This window comes from Nannospalax galili, unplaced genomic scaffold, assembly GCF_000622305.1.
Source record: "Nannospalax galili isolate Female #2095 unplaced genomic scaffold, S.galili_v1.0 scaffold490, whole genome shotgun sequence".
Taxonomy (NCBI): Eukaryota; Metazoa; Chordata; class Mammalia; order Rodentia; family Spalacidae; genus Nannospalax; species Nannospalax galili.
Genome location: NW_008329666.1, coordinates 291,592 through 315,450, shown reverse-complemented (window position 1 = coordinate 315,450; position 23,859 = coordinate 291,592). Strand labels below are relative to the sequence as shown.

Sequence of the window (23,859 nt, the reverse complement as noted above, 5' to 3'; positions counted from 1 at the left end):
ACTTTACATAGCTTCATTACAATGTGGTTATAACAACATAGATGTATAGATATATAGAGCACTTTACATAGCTGCATTACAATGTGGTTATAACAACATAGATATATAGATATATAAAATATTAATAATATGGGGCTGAGGAGATGGCTCAGGCATTCAGAGCACTGGCTGCTCTTGCAGAGGACCCAGGTTCATTTCCCAGCACTGATATGGCAGCTAACAACCACTTGTAACTCCAGTTCCAAAGGATCCAATGTTCTTTTCTGGGCTCCACGAACATTGTATGCATGGGTACATGTGTGTATGTAAATACATTCAGGACAAATGCTCATATACACGGATAAAAATAAAAATTGAACATAATAATATTAGAATAACAATATAGATTTTGTTTTCTTTTAATATTTTCTGTATTACACAAGTTTTTTTATGATGTCTGTGACTTTCAACATAAAAGAAGTGTGCATTTTCTTTTCTCCGATAACACTATAAATTGGGTCAGTTGACCTTTCTTCACACTCTTTCAGTTTTTCCTTTAAACCAGAGAAAAATAGCTATTTTTAAAACACTGTTGGTGCTAGCTTTGATCATTTGACTTTCTATATGAGCTGTTTCATTAAGATGATTGTCTATCTTATTGAAAACTTATATACTATTGCCCACAAGAATTCAAGCCTATGGAATTTGATTTATAAGTCTGTTTTTATATTGTCCATGCCAATGCATTTCACAAATAATACTTCTTAGAACTCATCTCTAACTTGAAAAGTGTCCAGTAATCATGCCATATAAAAGATTGTTCTCTGTTCAAGCAAAATAAGTCATAAGGCTTGAAATCCTACAATTTATTTAGGAAAACAGTTGTGGAAAATCCTAGAATAAATCCCATGCCAGATAGGCAATATCTGAGAGGGTCACAGGAGTAGAGGCAGTACAGCACTCTGGCTGTAGTCAGTGGTAGAGGAAAGTCTTCTGTGTTGGATGGACCTGCTTTGATCTAGTGATCAAAAATGACCGAGGCCCTTTGATAAGTAAACAGACCAAAAAATCAGTGAGAATGCTATTTCAAATGATTTTACAACTTGGCTCTTACTTATTTCCATTAATTTTAAATCAAAGTTGTAGTATTACATAGTTTAAAAGTTGAAAGAGAAGTTGGAGAGATGGCTCCATGGGGGAATCTGACCCCTCTGGCCTTCACAGTCACCTGCACTCACATGTGTGCGTGCGTACACACACACACACACACACACACACACACACACACACACACACTTTTTTTTTTTAAGTTGAAAGAGGGCTAGGGAAATGGCTTAGTGGGTAAAAGTGCTTGCTTTGAAAACAAAAAGACCTGAATTCATATTCCTAGCTCCCACGTAAAAATCCAGCATGGCCTCACTTTTCTGTGACCCCAGCTTCAGGGACAGGACATGTGACCCCAGGTGCTCACCAGCCAGCCAGCTAGCCAGCCTAGTCCAAATGGTGAGCTTCAGGTTCTGTGAGAAACCCCATCTCAGGAAATAAGGTGAAGAGTGGCAGAAGACACTTTACATCCCTCTGTTGCCCACACCCATGCATGTGTGCATACATCACACACACACACACACACACACACACACACACACACACACACACACTCAAAACTTCAAAAATGAAACTACTCTCAAGAAAAGAAACATTCTATGCTTTTAATCCTTGATCTGTGCAGGTGAGTGCTTTTAATTCATTTGAGAAATTTTCTATTTTGTTTCATCTGTATGTCTAAATAAAGCATTATATTATCTTCTGACTTTTCACTTTAACTGTCTTTTACCTGACTTCTCACTCATAGCTCACATATCCATGCTTCTCTTCAGTATATTTACGGTAATCTTAAAATATGTTAGCAACCATTTAAAAACTGATAGGAATAAATATATAAACTTTTATAGCTGAGACACATTTATTATATGATTTTAACTTGAATTTTTCAAGTTTTCATTCCTTGTGAAATTGCTATGGTTTCATATTCAATTTCCTATTAGTACTTCTGCCACTGATTCATCTCTGCCGCTCCACTATAGTTTAAATTTCTCAGTAGAATTTCAAAGCCTTTTAAGTGTTTAATTTTGTTTATTTATTGAAGCCATCCCCATAGAGATATTTTTCAGACATTGTCCTCCCAAATGTAAATAATATTCTGACTTCTGCCACAATAAACTAGTTTGTCCTGCATTTTGACAATTTATTTATTTTTATTATGTGTATGAGTGTTTTGCCTGCGTGTATGTAAGAACACCCATGTATGCACTTCCCATGGAGGCCAGAAGAGGGCATCAGATTCCCTGGAACTGATTGTTAAGCCATGTGGATGATGGGAACCAAACTCAGGTTTTCTTCAAGAGAAGCTATTGCTCTTCACCTCTTAACCACTGAGCTGTCTCTGCAGCCCCCACCCTGTATTTTAAAATCTGAATCTAAGGTGAAGCATGCCTATGCATCCCAGTGACTTGCTTCTTTTACTCAGCACTCTGTGAGAGTCATCTTTGTTTTGTGTGTGGCAGTCATTAATTTTCTTTCATTGCTTTAGAGTTGTAGAATACAGAAATAAAGCTCCTCAAAGATGCCCCTGTCCTAACTTCTGGACTTGAGCAAGTGTGTAGTAGACACATTGAAAAAGGGACAGTGCAAATGTTCTAGTAGGGTCATTTCCCTGGTAGAAGCATTGCAATGTTGTGAGATTTTAAAGTAGAGAACTCCCTTTGGTACAGCCAAGGAAGCTTCAACAGAGGGAAGTTGGAAGCATGGTTTGGGAGAATGATGTGTCATTTCTTCTCTAATATATAAAGACACATGTGACAAGACTGGGGAGCAGCTTCTAGGGCCAGAAGCAGACCCCTGTTGATAGCACAGAGAAGAGTCCCCAGTACCACATCCTCAAGGTGGCAGATTGCCAAAAACCTGAGTGAGCTTGGAAATGCACACCTCCAAGGATCCTAGAAGAGCCCAGCCAGCCCACACCTTCATTTGTACCGCTGTCAACTCACGGCTACATAAATGATGAGAGGATAAGTTTGTAAGGCTTTAAACTGCTCCATCAGAGACAATTTGCATGACAGCAATAGAAAACTAGTACAAGGCCAGTCTGACACTGTGAGAGGGCATTCTGAAAAAAATCCATTTTTCTGTTGTTGGGTTTGGATTGCTTACATTTGAGATTTGATTTCATTAATGATGCTATACGTACTCACATATCTCTTTTGGCCAATGTGCATATAATCAGAAGTGGAGTTGGTAGGTTGGATTGCTTACATAAGTTTAGCAACAGTAGCTATTACTAAATCTTTGGTCACAGTGATGGTACCAATAATATCTAACTTCCTCCACAACCTGTAGAGAGTCAAGTTTGCCCTGAATCTTTGCCAACACTTGTAGAAATTTATAGAGCTAAAGAATAAATAGGTGGCTATTTTTTTATGTTCATTGTCAACCAATGACATTTTGAATTATATTTCTCTGATGACTAATGATGTCCTTATGTACTTGATAGATGCTTGGATTTGTGGGCAGGGGGATACCTGCTCAATGCTTTGTCAAGCACTTAAGTGATAACAAGAACATGGAGCTTTCATAAAACTGCTAAAGGAATGGCACTCTAATTAGTTTATATAGTTTTCTTGTTACAGCACAGAAGATATCACAAACCTCTGCTCATGTCTCATGACTGAAGCAGTCTTCAGTTCCCACATGTCCCACATGGCCAGCACAGAGGTGAGCCCAGGTAGATGGTGTGTCTGTGACATGAGACTGTGCCACCATTGAAGGATGCTCCACTTGGGGAGGTCTGGTCACTGAAGGGGCTACTGGCAAATCAGCACTTCCTTTAAACTTCAAATTTTCTCCCAGGAAAGGGAGACTGCCTTATTATGGAATGGGACTCCCAGAGATATACTGTACCTAGCTCTAGAGACTGATTGCCACACAAATTGAAAGGGTAGTCTGACATATTATTAATTATATTTATATTAATAACTACATATTATTATAATTACAGCTCTGAAAATGTGCATGCACAGACATATACTTACACATATACACTCATATGCATTAGACTTTTTATAAGTATACTATATAATTTACTTAATACATATTATTTGCTATGACACATCCCTGAATCAGACTGTATATTGGACCATGTATATATAGGTGCAAAATATATATACACACACATAAATATACACAAATGCATTTATGTAATGAAATTTGTCTCAAAATCAACTTTTGTCTGGTTATCTGTGTGGTATCTTTCTTTTTCTTACTGATTTTGTGTTTGTGGTGTATGGGAGAAATTTTTTAATAGTTCTCCGTTAACACTATGAGTTTTCTTCAAAATACTGCTTTTGCTGCATGCCATAATTTTGTCTTGTTTTTCTTTTCAGTTTAAAAGTGCTTCTAATTTCCATGGTGATGTTTTTCCTTTTGCTCACAGGTTGTTTAAAATTGTGTTATTCTCTAAACATGGGAGACTTTCTAGATTTCTTTGTATAATTAGTATCAGATGGTGCTTTCAATTTGATTAAGATTTGTTATAAGGCCCAATATGTGATTGCTGTGTTTTGCTGAAGGTTTTATGGGCACTGGAAAAGACTGAGTAGTGCCCAGTGATCTATCATAATGTTGCATAAAGTACATCAAAGTGATGAATTTTCAAGCTTCTCTAATCTTGATTCTTTTTCTGCTTGTTTTCTCAGTATACAGAGAGATAAACTAGCAATGGATTTATCTATTTCTCTTTTTTAATCTGTTAACTTTTTAGTTTATTTTCTTGACAGTTTTATTTGACAAATTGAAATATATGATTGTCATCCTTCTGATGAACTATTTGCTATTATTAGTTAATAATAAATAAAATAATGTTATTTTAATTTAATATTGTTAAATGCCTCCTTTGCAAAAAAAATCTTATTTAAAGCCAACTCTACAGGGTATTAGTACCCTTCTATGAGCTTCTTCCTGGGTGCTGGGTGCTGGTGCTGGGTACTGGGTGCTGGATGCTGGGTGCTGGCTATAGGCATTTCTTTTACCATCTGACTACTGTCTATTTTTGTATCATCTAATGTTATAGTCTTTTTCCTATTGTTATGATAAAATACTATGACAAAAGCAATTTCATGGTGAAAGGGTTTGTTTTAGCTCACACTTCATGGTCCAGTCCATCATGCAGGGAAAGTCATGGACTAGGAGCACAGCAGAGCAGCTGGTCACACATGCTCATGGTTAGAAGGGAGCAGTGGATGTGTGCATGCTGCTGCTTGGCTCCCTCACTGCACGTACACAGACCAGGATCACCTGCCAAGGGAATGATCCCACCCATGATTAATATAGGTCTTTCACATCAGGTGATGCAATCAGTATAATCCCTCTCAGGCAGGCTAAGAAACTGATCTCCCAGCGATTCTAGATCTACAAAGCTGAGGGCTAGCTCTAACCATCACATCTGACATTTAAGATGTGTTTCTTATAAGCAGTACATAGTTGGGCTTTGTGTATTATGCATTTGAAAGTTTCATACTTTTAAAAGCATTTTCCCTTCACCATATTTCAGAATGGGTATTTAGATCTAACTACACATGGCTGGTGTTTGGCACCAAAGGGGTCAGATTCTAGGATGACTGAAGAGAGATCGAGCCATTTTAATGAGGCACTTCCAAAAGTTGGCTTATTTTCTCTTAGCTTGACTGGTTTTTCTCATAATTCAAGTTTCCTGCTCTTGTTTATAATCCTGTGTCATAGGATTCTTACTAGGGCAAGGTACAGGTGATTTCATGAATGAACTGTCATTGAACTCTACTGTTTAACGTGCTTCTCAACCCAACCAAGTGTCGGTCTGTGGGGAATTCAGAGAGTAACTCCCCCAGCATGTCCACAGTGTGGAGCAGCAGGAAGATTCCTAGGCAAGCTTGACACCTTCCTCATCCTTTCTGCTGACTTCTTGACAGCTGAGGCACATTTGTTGGTGTCCACCTGCAGGCTTAGTTAGGGATCCCCCTCCAATCTTCTCAGGCAAGGAGCTTGCTATCCATTTACTTTTAAGTTTCCAGAGTCACCTCTCATTTACTTGTCATTGTTCTAGAGAGTTTATAGATTAAAATTATTCCTTCAAAACCATTTTGGTGGTGCTTGGAGATCGAGTCATGCTGACTAATTGATCATATTAAATTATAGTACCAGGATCATTAATCTTGCTGTTTTATCCTTGGTGCTTTGTTATTACTTCCACTTATTTCCTTTTACTTTTATATATTATTCAGAGATAGTTCTGAGGAAATTACGGGTTTGCTACAATTTCAATGATAACATATTCCTATTTTAACTTAAATGTGCATAATTCATGTTAATGCTTATTGAACACAGAGCAAAATCTGTTTTTCTCCTAGTTTGAAAGTCAAAAAAAAAGTGAGAATATTGTGCATCCTAAAATACTAGTTACATCCAGTTATATTTTCAAGGCAAATGTCACATTGCTTCTGTGGCTTTAATAACAGTTCCTTGTGTTAGGCATTGGCAATTAACTGTAGGTTGCCCTGTATAAATGATAGCTGTTATCGTCTCAAAAATAGCTATAGATAAACAAAATCAGAGTGGGAATCAATATCCTGTTCAAAATTATATAGATAATAAATGATAGAACTGGGGAAAAACTTAAACATGCTCCATATTAACATGAAAGTAATGTTCTGCCTGAAATACACCTCCTCCTTACTTGTATCCCCACCCACAAAGAACTTTCAGTAATTTTCACTTATGACAGGCTTTTTATTCAGGATATGGAGAAGTATAAGCTATAATCCTCTTGCCCAATGTTCTACCAGAATGCTGTGACTTCTTCTTGCCTCTCTGCTTGTCACTGCACATACACAGCTTACTTGTGGAACAGTCACCATTTAAATAACAATAATAAAAGAGAGCATGGCAAAGTAGAATTAACTACAGATAGTCTTTTTTTTTTTTTTTTTCTAACAGAGAGACGGGGAAAAGGATCATTGGGTGCGTTTGGCAGTCGGAAATGGTATGCGGGGTGATGTGTGGAGACAGTTTTTAGACAGATTTGGAAATATTAAGATGTGCGAATTTTATGGAGCTACAGAGGGGAACATATGCTTCATGAACCATACTGGGAAAGTTGGATCAGTCGGGAGAACAAATTTCTTTTATAAAGTAAGTATAATATTTTCTTTATAAAAAATACACCAAGATCTACACATTCTTTTCTGGACCTCAGGCTTCTAAATTGTGAAACTTTCTTTCACTTTTTAGAAGTTGAGAACATTTGCAAAGAAAGCAGGGGTTGTGGGTGAGCTGGGCTGTGACAGAGTATGCAAACCTCTGTCTATAATGTGAATGCAATTATGTCTAATTTTGTTCTATCTTCCAGTTTACTATTTTAGGAGCAAGTAGAAGTCTTAAAGAAGTCTCTTTGTATTACTATAGAGTATTTTTTCTTTGACAATTTCTCCTTATTTTTATCATTTATGCCATACATAATTTGTATAGGTGTCCAATACACAACAATAGTAATTTTTAAGAATAAAGACAAGGTCTGGAGAGATGGCCAATACATAAGAGCCCTCACTGCCCTTCCAGAGACCCTGGGTTTTGTTCTAAGTACACATGTTGGACAGCTCACAACCAGCTCCAAGAGATTGAACACCCTCTTCTGGCCTCCTTGGGTCACCCAAAAAAGTGGTATTCACTCACACACACACACACACACACACACACACACACACAGACACATAATTTTTAAAAATCTTAAGAATAAAAGTGAAAATTTTTAATAAAAACCTCAAAATTTCTAAAGCAAAATTTGTTTTAAAACACCTCAAAGAAAAATGAGCAAAATTTCAAATGATGTAGAATTTTTGAATAATATAGTAAACAAGCTATTTAAACTGACATATATAGGACCCTGTATCTATTTGCTATACAAAGCGCATTCCTTTCAAGCACTTGGAAAACATTAACATACATTACTGTGCTACTTAGGAAATTTCAACAATTCTCAAAGAATTGATTATATATGGATTACCTTCTCCAGCAATAGTTTACATTAGAAATAATTTTAAAAGACAGCCATATAATCTATGCATTTATAAATAAAACATTTCTAAATTGTTATAGTCCAAAGAAAAAAATCATAATGAAAACTAGAAAGATATTATGGGTTGAATTAGAATGAAAATGCTATGTTTAAAAACTTATGGATTCGGCTAAGAACCCTCAGCTGAAGACTGGCTGGAGGTTGATAAATATGTATCTCTACCAAACAACTAAACTCAAAGAAATAAAAAGATATAGATCAGAAATCAATGAATAAAAATGGCTTGTGAGGGATGTCAAAAGAAATGTAAAATGGTCATTTAAAGAAATAGATTTGGAATGGTTGAGTATAATCATGATATCATTACAGCTGTTTTAAGTATTAAAACAATAATAAGAGCTCAAATTGAATGACACTACACCAGGACATTTAAAACTATTAGATGAATTGGAATAATTTCTAGAAATCCAAATACAATTTAATAGTACTAACTTGAGTTAGTACATCATAGTATATAACATGAATTTATAACCTAAATCTTCCTCTTATTCCAAGGTAGCCTTTCTGTCAAGTGGGCCAAATTTTCAAATGATAAACATTTTTAATCTTGCAAACTGTTCCAAAGAATGAAAAAGCAGCGGAACAAACTTCCCAGCTCACTTCCTGACTTCTGAGCTGATAGGTAGAAGCTGACAGGCTGGACAACCACACGTGCTCATGTACAGAGAAAAGACTCCACTGCCCAGCTATATTAATCAGGGTTCTCTAAAGAAACAGAAGCAGTAGGATGATTATATACACACACGTGTGTGTGTGTGTGTGTGTGTGTGTGTGTGTGTGTGTTTATTAGATTAGCTCCCAGGATAGAGTTCTAGTAGTCCAACAATGGCTGCACCACCCTGGAGAGGCTGAGAATCAGTAGTTACTCAGTCCATGAGGCTGGATGTCTCGGTAGTCCGAATCTAGTGCAGAAGACTTGATGAGTTCTGGGAGATCCGCTGGTCTTCAGTCTATGTTGGAATCCAAAGAAACTGGTCACAGCAGCAAGACAAACTCACCAGTGAGAGAGAAGGCAAGTGGTAAAAAAGCAAGCGCTCCCTTCTGCCATGGCCTTTTATATGAGCTACCAACAGAAGGTAACACCCACAATTAGGGTGGGTCGTCCAGCTTCAGAAGATCCAATCAAGAAAGGCTCTCTCATTTCAGTTAATCCCAGATCCAGTCAAACTGACCCTTGAGATTAGCCATCACACCAGCCATCTCTGGGCTCTGGTGTGCTTTGCCCCCTGAGGACTACATAGCCCCCTACTCACACCACTTGGGTTTGTAAGACTTGTAAGAACGCCTGCATAAACTGTGGTAACCTGTGTTACTGGCATCCTCACTTCTTTAGTTTTGTAGAAGAGATTTCTGTATAGTCAACATCACTGAGTAAAAGAGGAAACAACAACAACAAAGTTTGTCTTTCTAGCCCAGGGTGGCTATTTCAGTATCTGGAAGCAGCTCACCTTTTTTGTCAAGTTGCCCATTCAAAGCTGGCATAAACCAGGCTCATGTTTTAAACCTAAAGTAGGTACAAACTATTTATAGTGCATTCTAGGCATTTGAGTGTGTAGCTGACAGACCATAGTCCTCATGCATTCTGATCAGCTGTATTTTTAGAATCAGTGCTGGTTACTAAGTCCTGTACTGCCCGAGGTTAATTGGTACTTGCATGAAGATCCTTTCTGAAGCTGAGGTAATGTCCAACAAGTGTGTGATGAAGATGGCTGTTTCATGCTGCTGACTTGACCTCATTCATTGTGATTCCCTCCTTTCAGATGGTCATAATGTCGATAACATAAAACATCATGACTGTCTCCATTTATTTGAAAAATACTGATTTTCAACTCTTTTTGCTTCAGTTGTTTATAGTTTTAAAAAATTTAAGTTGTACAGTCAACCTACAGGGGATAGACCTGCTCTAAAGAGTATATGATGGACTTTAAAAATAGAAAAAGGACCTGAGTTGGGTGGGTTGGGTGGATAGGGAGGTGGGGGTGGATCTGAGAGGAGATGACAAGGGAGTACATGTGACCAAAATGAGTGGCATGAAATTCTCAAAGAAATTAATGAAATGTATAATTTTTAAAAGTTAAACCTAATCCATATGAACTCTACACTGTGTTTTCATCATTTCAGCTACATGTTTCTGGATAAGGCAAGTAATAAAAATATGCAATAATTGTTTCAGAATTAAGTAAGGTAATTTATAAGAATCTCTCAAAACTTGAAATCCAACAGAGGCTAATGCTTACTGTTTAGAAAGGAATCAACCTCCAACTAGAGAAAGAATGTTCTGAATAAAGGAGAAATTACACAACAGTGTGGAGCTCCTGTAACTCCAAGACACTTAGAGCTGCAACACCTCCCATTAAGTGCGTAAACCCAAGATGTGGTGTCCCATAAATGTCCCTACCACACGCAATGTAGAAATTTGGAGACAATATATGTGTGAAACAAACTGGAATCAAAGTTATGGGCAGCTTCCTCCTTTCTTGTGGCAATTTCATAAGGAGAAAACAATTAGGAAGTGGTAAATGTGAAACTTGTGGAGGAATCGGGCTTTGAAAGGGAGAGAAAATAAGTATAAAAAGCCAGCTGAAAAAATACAAATCTTATCAAAACAGTGCTTCAAAATGGCTAAGAAATACTTAGGAAAATACTTTGCCATAGGCTCAAAAAGAGAGGAAAATTCAAGGAAAAAATAACTCAAGAAAGGAATTGAGAAATAAGTATGGTCAAATCAAAGAAAAAAATGAAGAAAAATGAATATATTACAAAACAATCACCACATTAAAGAACTTTAAAGAAAAACATATTGTAAACATCTTTTGGGAGATGATGAGATGTTGTGATTAAAGAGTCATGCACGAACACAATAATATAAAGAAAATATATAGCTTAGGTATAGATAATGCTTTTACATGTGCTTAGCTGTTGTTCTTGCAGAAAAGAGCTGGTCACAAAGAAAAATAATTATTTGAGTTATAATAGAGTAAAACTTCCATAAAGATTAGAAGAAGAGCACACTATAGTCCAGGAAATGAAGTATAGTACAGAATAAAAACCAGTAAAGTGTACCCTTACCCTGGTGAAATTAATGAGCAAAACATAAAGAACAGAGTTGTGCTAAGGCAGAAACACACACACACACACACACACACACACACACACAGTGTGTACAAATTATAACATAGCGAAAGTGGAACACAGCACAGACATCTCTCAAAACACAAAATGTGGAGTGTAAGACAAAAAAAAAAACAAAGAATTTAACAAAAAGAGAATAAAAATGTTTGTATTTCTTATTAAGAAAGAAGAAATCATTAATTAAAAAGGTTTGATGATCAGCATCAAATGCAGTTAAAAACAGAAGATTGAATAGATACTCATTATGTCTCTAAATGGAAAAAGTCTGAAAATATTTCAAAAGTTGTATTACGGACATATAAGATGCAGGGGAGGGGAGAGTAGGAAGTGTAAGTGGTGTTTCTCCTAGCTCTCAGTGGTAAATCTGAGCATGCAATATGAAGATAAAACACGGCATTATCAAAAAAACCAAAAACATTTCTTCACATCTTTTCAAGTTGTTGCACCTTTGTGAAAGTGAGCATCTTCAGGCATGAGCAAAGTTAACCAAATGCAAAGTTAGAGAACATTCCACATAAGAACACCTTCTTTTCTGACATCAATTGAAATTTCAGGGATCCTTCAGACTCACAGAGCTGTCACATTCAAGGTTACAGCTTATTCATCACAACTAAAGACAGATTAAAACAGCCAAGGGCGAGCTCAGGCAGAATCCAGGAGACACAAAAGGCTTGTGACTATCTTCTTTTCTGAAAGCAGAGCAGCTCTGCCACCCATACAGCTGACTTCCATTTCCTCTTCTCAGGATGAAGCTGAATTGTCCAAACCCATATCCTACATCACTTAGAGATCCCTTTTAAAATCACATTGTTGCTATCTAGTTGCCCTACGTATCTTAGACAAATGATGTATTCCTATCAAGAATAGTACTGCACAGGGCAAGAATAACAATATCAGGTTATTGCAATGCCAAAGGCCAACATAATAAAAACTTTTCAATAATAATTTGATGTGACCTGTTCTAGTTTGATTTCACATTGCTGTGATGAAAACACTGACCAAAACTAACTGGGGGGTGGGGCGGTTTATTTGGGTTATAGCTCCCAGGTCACAGTTCGTCACTGTGGGAGCCCAAGGTAGGAACTCAGGGCAGGAACTTGAAGGCAGGAGCTGAAGGACAGGCCATAGAGGAACGCTGCCTGCTGGCTTGCTCCCCTGGCCCATGCTCAGATTGCAACACAGGCCCACCTGCCCAGCGGTGGCATCACCCGCAGTGGGCTGGGCACTCCCACATCACTCAACAATCAAGAAGATGCCCCACAGACAGGACCACAGGGCAGTCCAAGGGAGGCAATTCCCTAACTGAAGCTCCCTCCACCCAGGTGTGTCAAGTTGATACTGAAGTTATCCAGCACATGAAGAATAGTATATTTTCTTGCACCCTCTTCCATTGGCCCTAATCTTCAAATTTCCATTAACATTAGGCCCTTCCTCTTACAGTACCTTCATGCTTAAATTCAAGAGAACTCTTAAGATCTTAGAACTGTATTTGCATAAAGTGTTACTTGATCTTAGCTGTTGTCATTTATATTGAATTAAAATGATGAATTTGGGGAATGGTAAGATGGCTTAAGTGTGTAAAGGCACGTATCACCAAACCTGACCTGATGACCAGAGTTCAGTTCCGAGGTCCCACATGGCAGAAAGAGAGAATCAACTCCTGAAAATTGTCTTCTGACCTGCACATGCACCACGGCACACACATTCCCCCCTCCTCCCCCTGACACACACACTCAATAAACAAAATTTTTAAAACTTGAATGGTGAATTATGGTCCTAATTGCATGCTGCTTTCATTCTTTAACATTAATACCATATTTGTGATAGTGATTTTATTCTTTTGCATTTACTTGTTCTCCATTGTGCATTTTTGTTCTCTCTCTCTCTCTTTCTCTATTTGACGTCCCTTATTATTTTATCTTACTTCATTACCTCCATATTAAATTTTCTAATCCAGTTTAATAAGATTACATGTTTAAATGACCAATTAAACTTCACCTTTCTTATATATGAAATGAGGGCATTGGAATGAAGCAATTTGCTGTTCTCACCCTGGGTCAGAACTGATAGAATCAGTGTGTCAGGACAGGTGGTCAAACAGCACAGTAGGGTAGGGAAGCTGGGCCTACCTGGGCCTGGGGAAATGGCCAGTTAGCTTGGGTGCTGAAGTGAGGGGGCCATCCTTATAAACTCACCTCATGCCACAACAGTGCACGGAAGTACTGAGTGTTAGCTTAGGGGAATTGATGTGAGAAGCCCAAGGAAAAAAATCAAATGCTGTCAAGCCACCCTTTAGGCATTTGATCACTTTTGTAGAGGCCATGAGGTAAAAAAACAACATTAGCAGGGCATGGTGGCACTCACCTGCAGTCCCAGCCCTTGGGAGGCAGAGGCAAGTGGATCTCTGTGAGTTCAAAGCCAGCCTGGTCTACATAATGAGTTCCAGGACAGCTGGGACTACAGGGAGACCCTGCTTCAAAAAGCCAAAAATAAATAAATAACAACAAAAGATCCTGACATTGAAATAATTTACAGTTTAGTTCTGTTAAAACTTCCCTTTTTGAAAGATGTTTTGAATGACTGCACAACAGGTCCTCCTGCCTATAGTTAGAAGAATCTGTAATTGCAGGGTAGACAGCTTCTGTTTTTTGGTATCACACACTTGTGAGCAAAACCTAATAATACTGAGGTGAAGCAAAGCGTGAAGGAAATAAAAAATATCAGTTATGGAGGACTGTTCCCTAAGGCCCTCAGCTTTGATTTTAAATGTTTGTTTAATTTTTTGTCAGTAACATGTTTTCATAAAGCCACATTCCAATTTTTGTGCCGCACCTTACTGCACAAGTAACTAAAACCTTCTGCTTGATTTTGGTTTTGCAGCTTTTTTTCCCTTTTGAGCTGATACAGTACAATTTTCAGAAAGACGAACCAATGAGAAATGAATGGGGCTGGTGTCGTCCTGTAAAAAAGGGTAAGACTGATTTTTAACGATGCTATCTTAAGCAAAGTATCTAGTTTTGTATGAAACTAGTGCTGAGTTTAGATGAAGAATGATTAATTCGAATGTAGTTTGACTTATGTGGAATTTTAATGCAGGTGGAATGGTTTAATTATTGGATGTTAAGCCCTAATTGGGTCCTTTACATGGTAAATTGGAATTCTGAAGTGGTTAGTTTTGACTTATATTTTTCTTAATTTACACATCTAGTTTGTAATCATGGTATATGTTTAATATCATTTAACATCAAACAGTATTAAATTAATTCTTCATCCTCAGTGCAGTGAGAAATCAGATCACCTCTGATTTAAATTTGTGCTTCTTCACTTAGGAACCATGTATCTGTGGGCAGGATAAACAATCTGTGTCTCCTTCACTTGCACAATAAAAATGACACTTTATTTCAGGAGGAGCCTGGGGACAATTCAATCACATACAAGCCCTTGAAGTTTGTTGTCTTTCTCTCTCTTCTCTCTTTCACTCCCCTTCTCTCCAAAGGCAGACTTTCTTAAAATTTGAGTTGAAAAAATTTGATAAAAGCAGGGGCCCCTGGAGGCTGGAGAGATGGCTCAGTGGTTAGAACACTGGTTGCTCTGGCAGAAGACCTGGTTCTATTCCCAGCACACACATGGCAGCTAATAACCGCCCCTAACTCCAGTTCCAGGGGATCTGATGGCCTCTTCTGACAGGGAAGAGTGGGAGAAATGGTGTTAAAATGACAGAAATTTTTTGACAGTTTGCTACTGATCAGCCCCTGCTGCTGAGCCAGAGCCTGTGAATACTGTGTCTCATCCCAGCATGCAAACAAGAAGTCAACAGTGACCTTGAGGATGACAGTGATTGCTGCTTGGCTTTATTTCAACTTGTCTTAGAAGTAACTTTTACCTTGCAGGTTGCTGAGCACAATCTTGATTAAGTAAGCTTGACTGGAATAATTATTTCAGATAAGTGTCTAAACATAAGTGGAACTAAGAGGTTTCCTGTGGTGGGAGCACTTTTCATTGTCCTCCACTTCCCTTCAAGGATTTCCAAAATAGCATCCCAGAGGAACATACCATCTTTTAAATTTCTAATAATATGCTGTTTGGATGAGACTGTTTTACAGAAACTTTGCTGCAGATTTTAGAGACTTGATTTTGCATTCTAAATCTATTTTTTTTTTCTGATTTTGACAGCTTGCTTCATCCCTTTGGACATTAGGTTTTTTTTTCTTATGAAAATAGAATTGTAATGTCAGTTTCAAATAATTTCTGCAAAAATAAATACAGTGAGAATTTCATAGCGGTCATGGTTACTGTCTAATATATACTTTTGTTATTCTTTTATTTGAATTATTGAGCTGAGTGCTCTCAGTATTAGTTGAATTAAAATTAGTGTAATTCAAAACACAAGTAGCCCGTAGTCTGTGAAGCCCGAATATAAAATATTAAATTCACTTTTCCTTTGCATGCGGTGTTTTCCAAAGTTATTTGTAAAAAGATGCACTGAATAGAAACCAAGAATAAATGACACTAAATCGAATGGAAACAAGTACAGGGAATAAGAGGACCAGCAGGCTATGTTGGCCTGAGAGAATGGAGAAACTGTGCTGTGTGTAGCAATGCCTGTAAGGTAAACCGGCTGCAACTGCCCTTTTCTCTCACAGGAGAACCGGGACTTCTCGTTTCTCGTGTGAACATGAAGAATCCCTTCTTTGGTTATGCTGGCTCTTCTAGGCACACAAAAAACAAACTGCTCTTTGATGTTTTTAAGAAGGGAGATGTTTACTTCAACACAGGAGACTTAATGGTCCAAGACCAGGAGAATTTCCTTTATTTTTGGGACCGTATTGGAGACACTTTCAGGTAGGAACAGCCCTCCATGCTTAGCTTGTCCTGTGGTTGTGAATCAGCCTGTGGGGCCCGCAGATACTGGTCCTGTCCCCTCAGAACACAGCTCTTTTTATCTCTGTAATGCTTCCCCACCTAAAAAGTCATTGACCCTCTGTTTCTAGACTGAACTATAAGTTGAATTTTGATGTAAAAGTTTGTTTTTAATGAGTCAATTTACACCAAATCAATGAACTCTTCCTTTAACATTATGAAAGTAGAAGTTTGTGAAGTATAGGAGTAGGAGTTTAAAAAGGAAGTCACTGAGTCAAAGCTGAGCTCTCTCTCTCTCTCTCTCTCTCTCTCTCTCTCTCTCTCTCTCTCTCTCTCTCTCTCTCTCTCTCTCTCCCCCTCTCCCCTTTTATTTCTCTATTTCATGGGGGGCTAGGGGAAAGTCACAGAACAACTTGCAGGAACTCTCTCCTTCTACCATGTGGATTCCAGAACTTGAACTCTGGTCAGCAAGTATGGTGGCAAGCGCCCTTACCCACTGAGCTATCCAGCCAGCCCTGACATAGTTCTTCATATAATGATTAAAAACATACTGAAACTGAAAATTTCCCCAATTTTCACCTTTTTTCCTAATTTCTTAAGCTTATTTTAGAACTAGCTATAAAATTGTTTGGCTTTGTTATTCAATAACAATAGAATATTCAAGTGTAAGCATTCAGCAAGTGCTTGAATGAATGATAATCATAAGTAAGTGCTGTGTCAAAAGCTTATCTTCTATAAAGATTATTTTCTTTAAAATGAAGGGCCCAAAGGAACAAGTAGCTAGAAATTAAAGTGAGTTAAGATACTGAAAGGTAACTATAGTGTTTCTTTCAATTCTTTGTATTGCTATTACCAGAGATAATGAGTTAAAAATAAAGTTTTAAACTTAATTTTTATTATTTTGATAAACAGTTATTTTGTTAAACATTTACAGTGAGAATTGTATGTCAATAAAACTGAAAGTAATTTTGACCAAACAACAGATTCCAATTTTATCAAATTACCAACAAAGTGCTTCCTGAGAAATGTCTTTTGCTCAAAAACTAGCTATTTTTGGCCATCTGGTGCGTCACACCTATAAAGGCAAATCAGTAAGATTGAGGCGGGTGCTAGTCCTCCAGTCACAAGCAGGCTGACTAGAACCCATTTGTCGTTCAGGTGGAAGGGAGAAAACGTTGCTACCACAGAGGTTGCGGATGTCATTGGGAGGTTGGACTTCATACAGGAGGCGAACGTGTATGGCGTGGCCGTGTCAGGTACGCATAGTTTTGAGAACTGTAGAAAAGAATGTGCAAGCCTTTTTTAGGCTTTAAATTGTTTTTTAAGGGCTACGGAGATGGCTCAGTGATTAATTAAGAAGACTGACTGCTCTTGCAGAGGACCTGGGTTCAATTCCCCACACCCTTACAGTGGCTAAGAATCTTTGGTAACTCCAGTTCCAGGGAATACGATGCCCTCTTCTGGCCTCTTCTGACTTCTGCTTTCTGCGGGCATTGCAAGACATGGATGTGCTTACATACTTCAGGCAAAACACTCATACACATAAAAATAAATAAATAAAATATTTTAAAAATAATTTGCATATTGAATTTTAAATTTTAAATTTTGCATATTGAAATAAATATGTTCATCTTTTCTTGGCAAGTAATGCCCTTGATTAAGCTAACAAACTTTATGGACACATTGCAGGAAAGCACCAAATGAATTTTAGTATCTTTGCTTTTAGGCAGAGCTGGACAACCTGGTCAGTGACACTGCTTTAAAGAGCTGATGCTTTTCAAAAATCATTATTCTTCTTGTTATAACTAGTGGTAGTGCATTCGACTAAGTAGGAATATGTTCTAGTTTAAATGTTTAAGAACACTACTTATATTTAAGTGTGTCCTTTTAAACAAATGATAATTTCCAGCTAATGCTGTGGGTAGAGGGCAGCCAGGCGTGGAAGTGTCTGGACAGGAGAGCAGAGGAAGGAGATGCAAGTTCAGCAACAGTCACCGGATACCTGAGAAAGGTTTCAACCCTCCCAGATCTGCAGGTGGCATCACTGGCAGTAGGCAATTGTAGACTCAGTCCATTTAAATAGCAATTTCTACTTTGAACCTTTTCTGGATTATGTTTACCTTTGAATAAATGTTTTCTTTTGAAATACTTGTGGTAGTGTTGCTAGAATGCAAATTATGTGTAATATATGCATCATTTTCATTTCTGTAGTGTAGACAGTTGGAGATAAACCACAGCTTTCTCTAATTTTAAAGTGTTTCTAGGGATTAAATCATATATCAGGGAAAATGACTTATATTACTATTGCATTAGTACCCCTTAACAGACTTGTGTCTCTGTGGCAGTGAGTATTAAGCAGGACTGTTTTTGAAAATTTACCTAGTTTAATAATAAATTGATTTCACTTCCATTTTTTCCAGGCTATGAAGGAAAAGTGGGAATGACTTCTATTATTCTAAAACCAAACAAGTCTTTAGACATAGAAAAAATTTATGACCAAGTTGTTACATCTTTACCAGCGTATGCCTGCCCACGATTTTTAAGAATTCAGGTAAGTTTTACAGTCTAGATTCATTCTCAAATGTAAGACCAGGAAACAAGAGGTGGTTCAAGTCACAAAATAATACTGTCTCCTTTAGATATTGTATGTATTTTATTTATATTAGAAAATTTCAAGAGTAAAAAGGGAGGAGGAAAGTAGAGTTGGTGCTAATTGCTGATGTATTCGAACTCTACTTAAGAAGGTGTGATGAAATTCTATCCCTCCCCTTCCCTCTCCACACCTCTTCCCCGTCTGTCCTCCTCCTTTTCCTCCTCCTCCTCCTCCTCTTTTTGCTCAACCCCCTCCCCCTGAGTTCATTTATTTGTTGAATTACTGGTAGGAGTGTTTTAAACAACAATTTACTCAGCCACTGGGTGACTTTACTGGTTGTATTACTTAATTATTTAATATTGTGCCTCAAATATAATTTCCCAAAGTTAGTAGTTTTTCTCTTCTAATACCCTAACACACAGAATTTTTCAGGATATTTTGGTTATATCATTATTAGATAACCAATGGAGCAAAACACAGCCAATGTCTAAATCAATGCTTACTGCCTATTCAAAGGACATGTCATCTAAATTTGTTAGATTTCTTCTGCATATTTTTAAAAATATTTCATTTATTATTTTTATTTTATGTGTATGAGTGTATTGCCTACATGTGTATAAGTGCACCCATGCCATGCAATGCCTGCAGAGGTCAGAAAAGGGCATCAAATTCCCCCTGAAACTGGAGTTACAAATGGTCGTCAGTCACCATGAGGGTGCTGGGAATTGAACCCAGGTCCTCTGCCCAGTGCTCAACTGCTGAACCAGCTCTCTAGCCCCATCATCTGCACATTTTTATCTTTAAGAGTTTTGAATATATTGTTTCATATTATTTTCATAAGAGTCCTCTGAAATACTAAAGGCAATTAAGTGTGAAACAGGAGCAATGTATATATAGTAATTGAAATTTGTATTGATAAGCATGTGGGTTAACAGCTAGTTTTAAGTATGAATAGCACAGACATCCTATATATCTTTTACCTAGTTTGACCTAAGACCTAACAAACCAAAATATCAGTACAAACTAACTAAATTTCCTCTGTCACTTGTATATGCACATATTATGTGGTATGTTTTCTAAACAGTATCTTCTGGGCAGCTTCAGGCTCCTTGACCAAGTGAAGATGTGACCATTTCCAGCAACGCAAGCATGCTTCATACGGTCCACTAACCACTCCCCACTTCCTCCCGTCTCTCCTTCCCTACCCCAAAAGAAATACATTTTGATGGAATTGGAAGTAGATATAGCCAGTAATATTTTAAGTCTTTTATTCTCGTGTGACTTAGCATTTACTCTCATTAAACAGAAGATATATTCTAGTAAACTAGATCAGCATTACACAAGTTTAGAAAATACTTTTATGTCATTAATTATCTAGGAAGAACATTGGCTTTTATGATTCTTACTTTATTTGCTATGATTAGCACAGAGCCTGACACTTAAAGCTTGATACTCAATCAGCAAATCAGCACTCAAAATATTTATCTAACAATGAATTCTAGTTATGAATGCTCTGCTGGGTACAGAACTGAAACTATAGATGAATATAAAAACAACATTGGAAAACCTAGGATGTTTTCAACAAGGCATTTTTGCCAATAACAACAAAAATTTTCAATGTGACAGTACTCAGTTACAGCTGGAATTAATCTAACCCCGTATTTTCGCTCTACTACAGAGATCAGAACCTCACTAGAAAACTTGTGTTATCAGTTTTTGTCTTTTAAGTGTTTAACTCTTATAGGACTGTATATGCATAATATTGTATTGACATGAAGATAAAGGATTATGTTAATAATTTTGACATTGAGTAAGCATATACTTTAATAACCTTTACAGATAAATAAAACTTCTGTATTTCCAATATTAAATTAATAGTAAGTGTAAAGATCATTTGATATAAAACATTGTAATGAATTATTGTGGACCATGCTGTTAGCCATTTTATTGACATGTGATGGCTGTTGTTGACAGAAAGTTATTCCATTTATCCTGGTCATTGTTTTCCAGAAAAAGATGGAAACAACAGGGACATTCAAACTACAGAAATTCCAGCTGGTGGAAGAAGGATTTAATCCACTGAAAATTTCTGACCCACTTTACTTTATGGACAACTTAAAAAAATCTTACGTCCCATTGACCAAAGAAATTTATGATCAGATAATGTTAGAGGAGATAAAACTGTAAGACTGTGTTGATGGGATTTTCATGCTCTCTTAGGAAGAGTGAAGGGAGGTACAGCAGCTCCTTGGTTCACAGGCAGGCAGGGATTCACCTTTATAAAACCATCTTAAGTGAAAATATTACTAATGACATTCAGCCTGTCAAACTTCACACTTATCCACACGGTGCACTGTGGAACAAGAGATGTTTGTTTACCTTTTGGTCACATGACTAACCCGAACCTGCTGCTCACAGCTACTGCCCAGCATCCTGAGAAAGCAGCATACGCGGGCCCAGAAAAAGATCACAATTCAAAGTAGAGTATTTTCTGAATGCATTTGGGGAGTAGAGTAAAACCAAGTAAGCCATAGTATGCACCATCATGAATTTGGAACTGTGGGTAATTGATTTATTGTTAATGGGGAACAGGAAGTAGCATTACTCCTTCTTCCTTAGCAAGCAAAAAAAAAAAGTTCTTGAATTTGATAAGACTTTAATTTGTTTTAACATATAAATTTTAGCTAGTTTATTTGAAGATTCAGAGTATAATTAAATATTTGCCTTAATGTTAAGTACTTTAAATAATATAAGAAATTAACCATTTAGTCACTTAAAAACTTTCTTACATGTGGTGATCCTAGTTTTCAATGAATGGCATGTAACTCAATAAACCATCTTTATTAATATGCTACTTGGGTCTTAATTTTGGTGATTTCAACTGTAAACTCCAATCAAAGGAACCAGACTGAAAAATGTGTTCCCAGCTCATTTCTCTTAAACACACGACAAGGTGATAAACAAATGTAAAAGTATGAAAGAACAGAGCAGGAAAACTGATGAGTATTCAGAATGCTTGGGCAGATGTATAAATCAAATAAGATCAACCCCAAAGACCAAAAGAGCTCTAGGTACCACTAATAATACAAATAGACTAGAACAGAGTTTGGGAATTACCCCCAAGATCAAAGGCAAACAAGGTTACCAGTTTGATCAGGTATGTGAAGAGTACATGGTCCAAAGACAGTGTAGGAAACATAAAAGCACTTGGACCCAGTGTTTTTTTACAACCCCAAAATGACCTTTAATAAGGTGAAGCATGTTCCATAGGAAAACAGTGTGGATTGGTTGTGGTTTGATGTGCCTCCCAAAGGTGTCTGTGCTGGAAGCTTGTCTCCAGTGTGGCAATGTTGAGGTGAGAAAGCCTAGTGGAAAAGGGTTGCGTCCTTGAGATGACCACCTTGGGAAGGGATTTATAATAGTTTACACTTCTTGCAGACTCCCATTTTTTCTTGTGCAAATGGAATGCTCTAAGTCAAGGCTAGCCAATTTTCTTGGCTTCTCCTGAGCACAGCCCTTTTGGACCCTCACTAGAGGCCAAGCAGGTGAAGCTACCTAATCGATTAGTTTCAGCCTCCAAAACAGTCAGCTAAATAAGCATCTTTTATGTATACTCAGCTTTGGGTATTTTGTTATAGCAACAGAAAGCTCATTATGACAGATGGCCTTATCTGAGCAAATATAGGACATGGAATAGTGTCCAATAGGAAGTCCTGGTGCCTGTAAACCTGGCTGTATGTATAAGAAAAGAAAGTTTACCTCCTCTGTGTTGTTTCCCATGGAGCAAAGAGCTTACTCTGGTTTTCCTGAAGTCATAAAGAATTTATTTTTAATAACTACCAAAAGTAGTGAAAAAAACAAATCTAATACCTGTATACCAATATATAAATGAAAATGGATTGGTTGCCTTTATTGAAAATGTCACACGAATGCACACGCTTCAATCAATCTCCATGTTAGTGATTTAACCATTCTCTGACTTACCAGTACAATTTTGATTTGGAGTTATGCTTTGCAATTTGTAGTTGGCCTTTAAGTATTAGAAATGTGGTCATACTTTTTTGTTCAGTTCTGATTTCTTAGAAACTTTGAGATTGGATGGCAACTCTGAGCTAAGCATTTCATGCTATCCCTGAACCACTGCTCAGTCCTGCTGCTCCACTGGGATTAAAGGCAGAATGTTTGAAGAGAACAACCCATTTTAGAAATGGGGGTGAGGATAAAGTGTGTTGTAAGTGGGAAGCTGCTGGACAGCAGACAGTAGATGAGATTCCATCATGAAGGAAAGTGGAGGAACAGGGAAACAAGTCATCAGAGCCAACGTACTTCAAAGGAGAAAGAAAACGAGACACAAAGACCAGGATGGAGCTCTGTGCAATTATCGGGATACTGAATTACAAATCATTGAATTATGGAGTTCCTGCATTTCTTTTGCTCCTGGAAAACTACTAGCAGACAACTCATCGATGACAAAAGAAAACCTGGATATGAATACCACACAAATGTAAAAACAGGTCAAAAAAATAAAAAGAAAGAAAGAAAGAAAGGAGGGAGGGAGGGAGAGAAAGAAAGAAAGAAAGAGAAAGAAAGAAAAAGAAAGCTTCAACAAGGATTAAAAATTTTAAAGCTCTAGCCAGTAGGAGAAAAAACCCATGGGAGAGAGTTGTCATATGTATAGTGTATTAAGAACATTTAATGATAAATAAAAAAATACTAAAGCAAAATAATTGTCATGGAACAATATGATGAACAGGCAATTTAATAAGAATATAAAATCCAACTTTTCCAATCATTGAGTATACCACATATGCACACATTTTTATATGTTGATATATAGAAATGTGACATGTTTATTTGTATATATAAAATGACAGGTAGAAGGGTACACTGGGAAGCAAAATCAAATCTATAGCCACATGCAGATGCCATAAAATAATGACACAGAATCTGGAGTTGCAAATGTGGCAAGTGCTGTAAAAATATTACATCTTATTGATAAAGAAAATAAAATTTATTAGGGCTGGAGAGATGGCTCAGTGATTAAGAGCACTGGCTACTCTTGCAGAAGACCAGGGTTCTAATCCTAGCACCCATATGGCAGTTGATAACTGTCCATAACTCTGGTTCCAGGGGA

At 37.3% G+C, this 23,859-nt stretch overlaps 1 protein-coding gene across 1 annotated transcript in view; it reads left to right on the top strand.

Moving 5' to 3' along the window:
- The window catches only part of Slc27a6 (solute carrier family 27 member 6), a 67,094-nt gene extending 45,520 nt beyond the window's left edge, over positions 1 to 21,574 (top strand). The window contains exons 5-10 of the mRNA XM_008840881.3: positions 7,003 to 7,197; positions 14,153 to 14,243; positions 15,916 to 16,114; positions 17,291 to 17,388; positions 18,553 to 18,683; positions 20,736 to 21,574. Coding sequence (XP_008839103.1) covers positions 7,003 to 7,197; positions 14,153 to 14,243; positions 15,916 to 16,114; positions 17,291 to 17,388; positions 18,553 to 18,683; positions 20,736 to 20,912 — 891 coding nt within the window. The 3' untranslated portion in view covers positions 20,913 to 21,574. The remainder of the gene's footprint in view (positions 1 to 7,002; positions 7,198 to 14,152; positions 14,244 to 15,915; positions 16,115 to 17,290; positions 17,389 to 18,552; positions 18,684 to 20,735) is intronic.
- Positions 21,575 to 23,859: the final 2,285 nt, after the last annotated feature.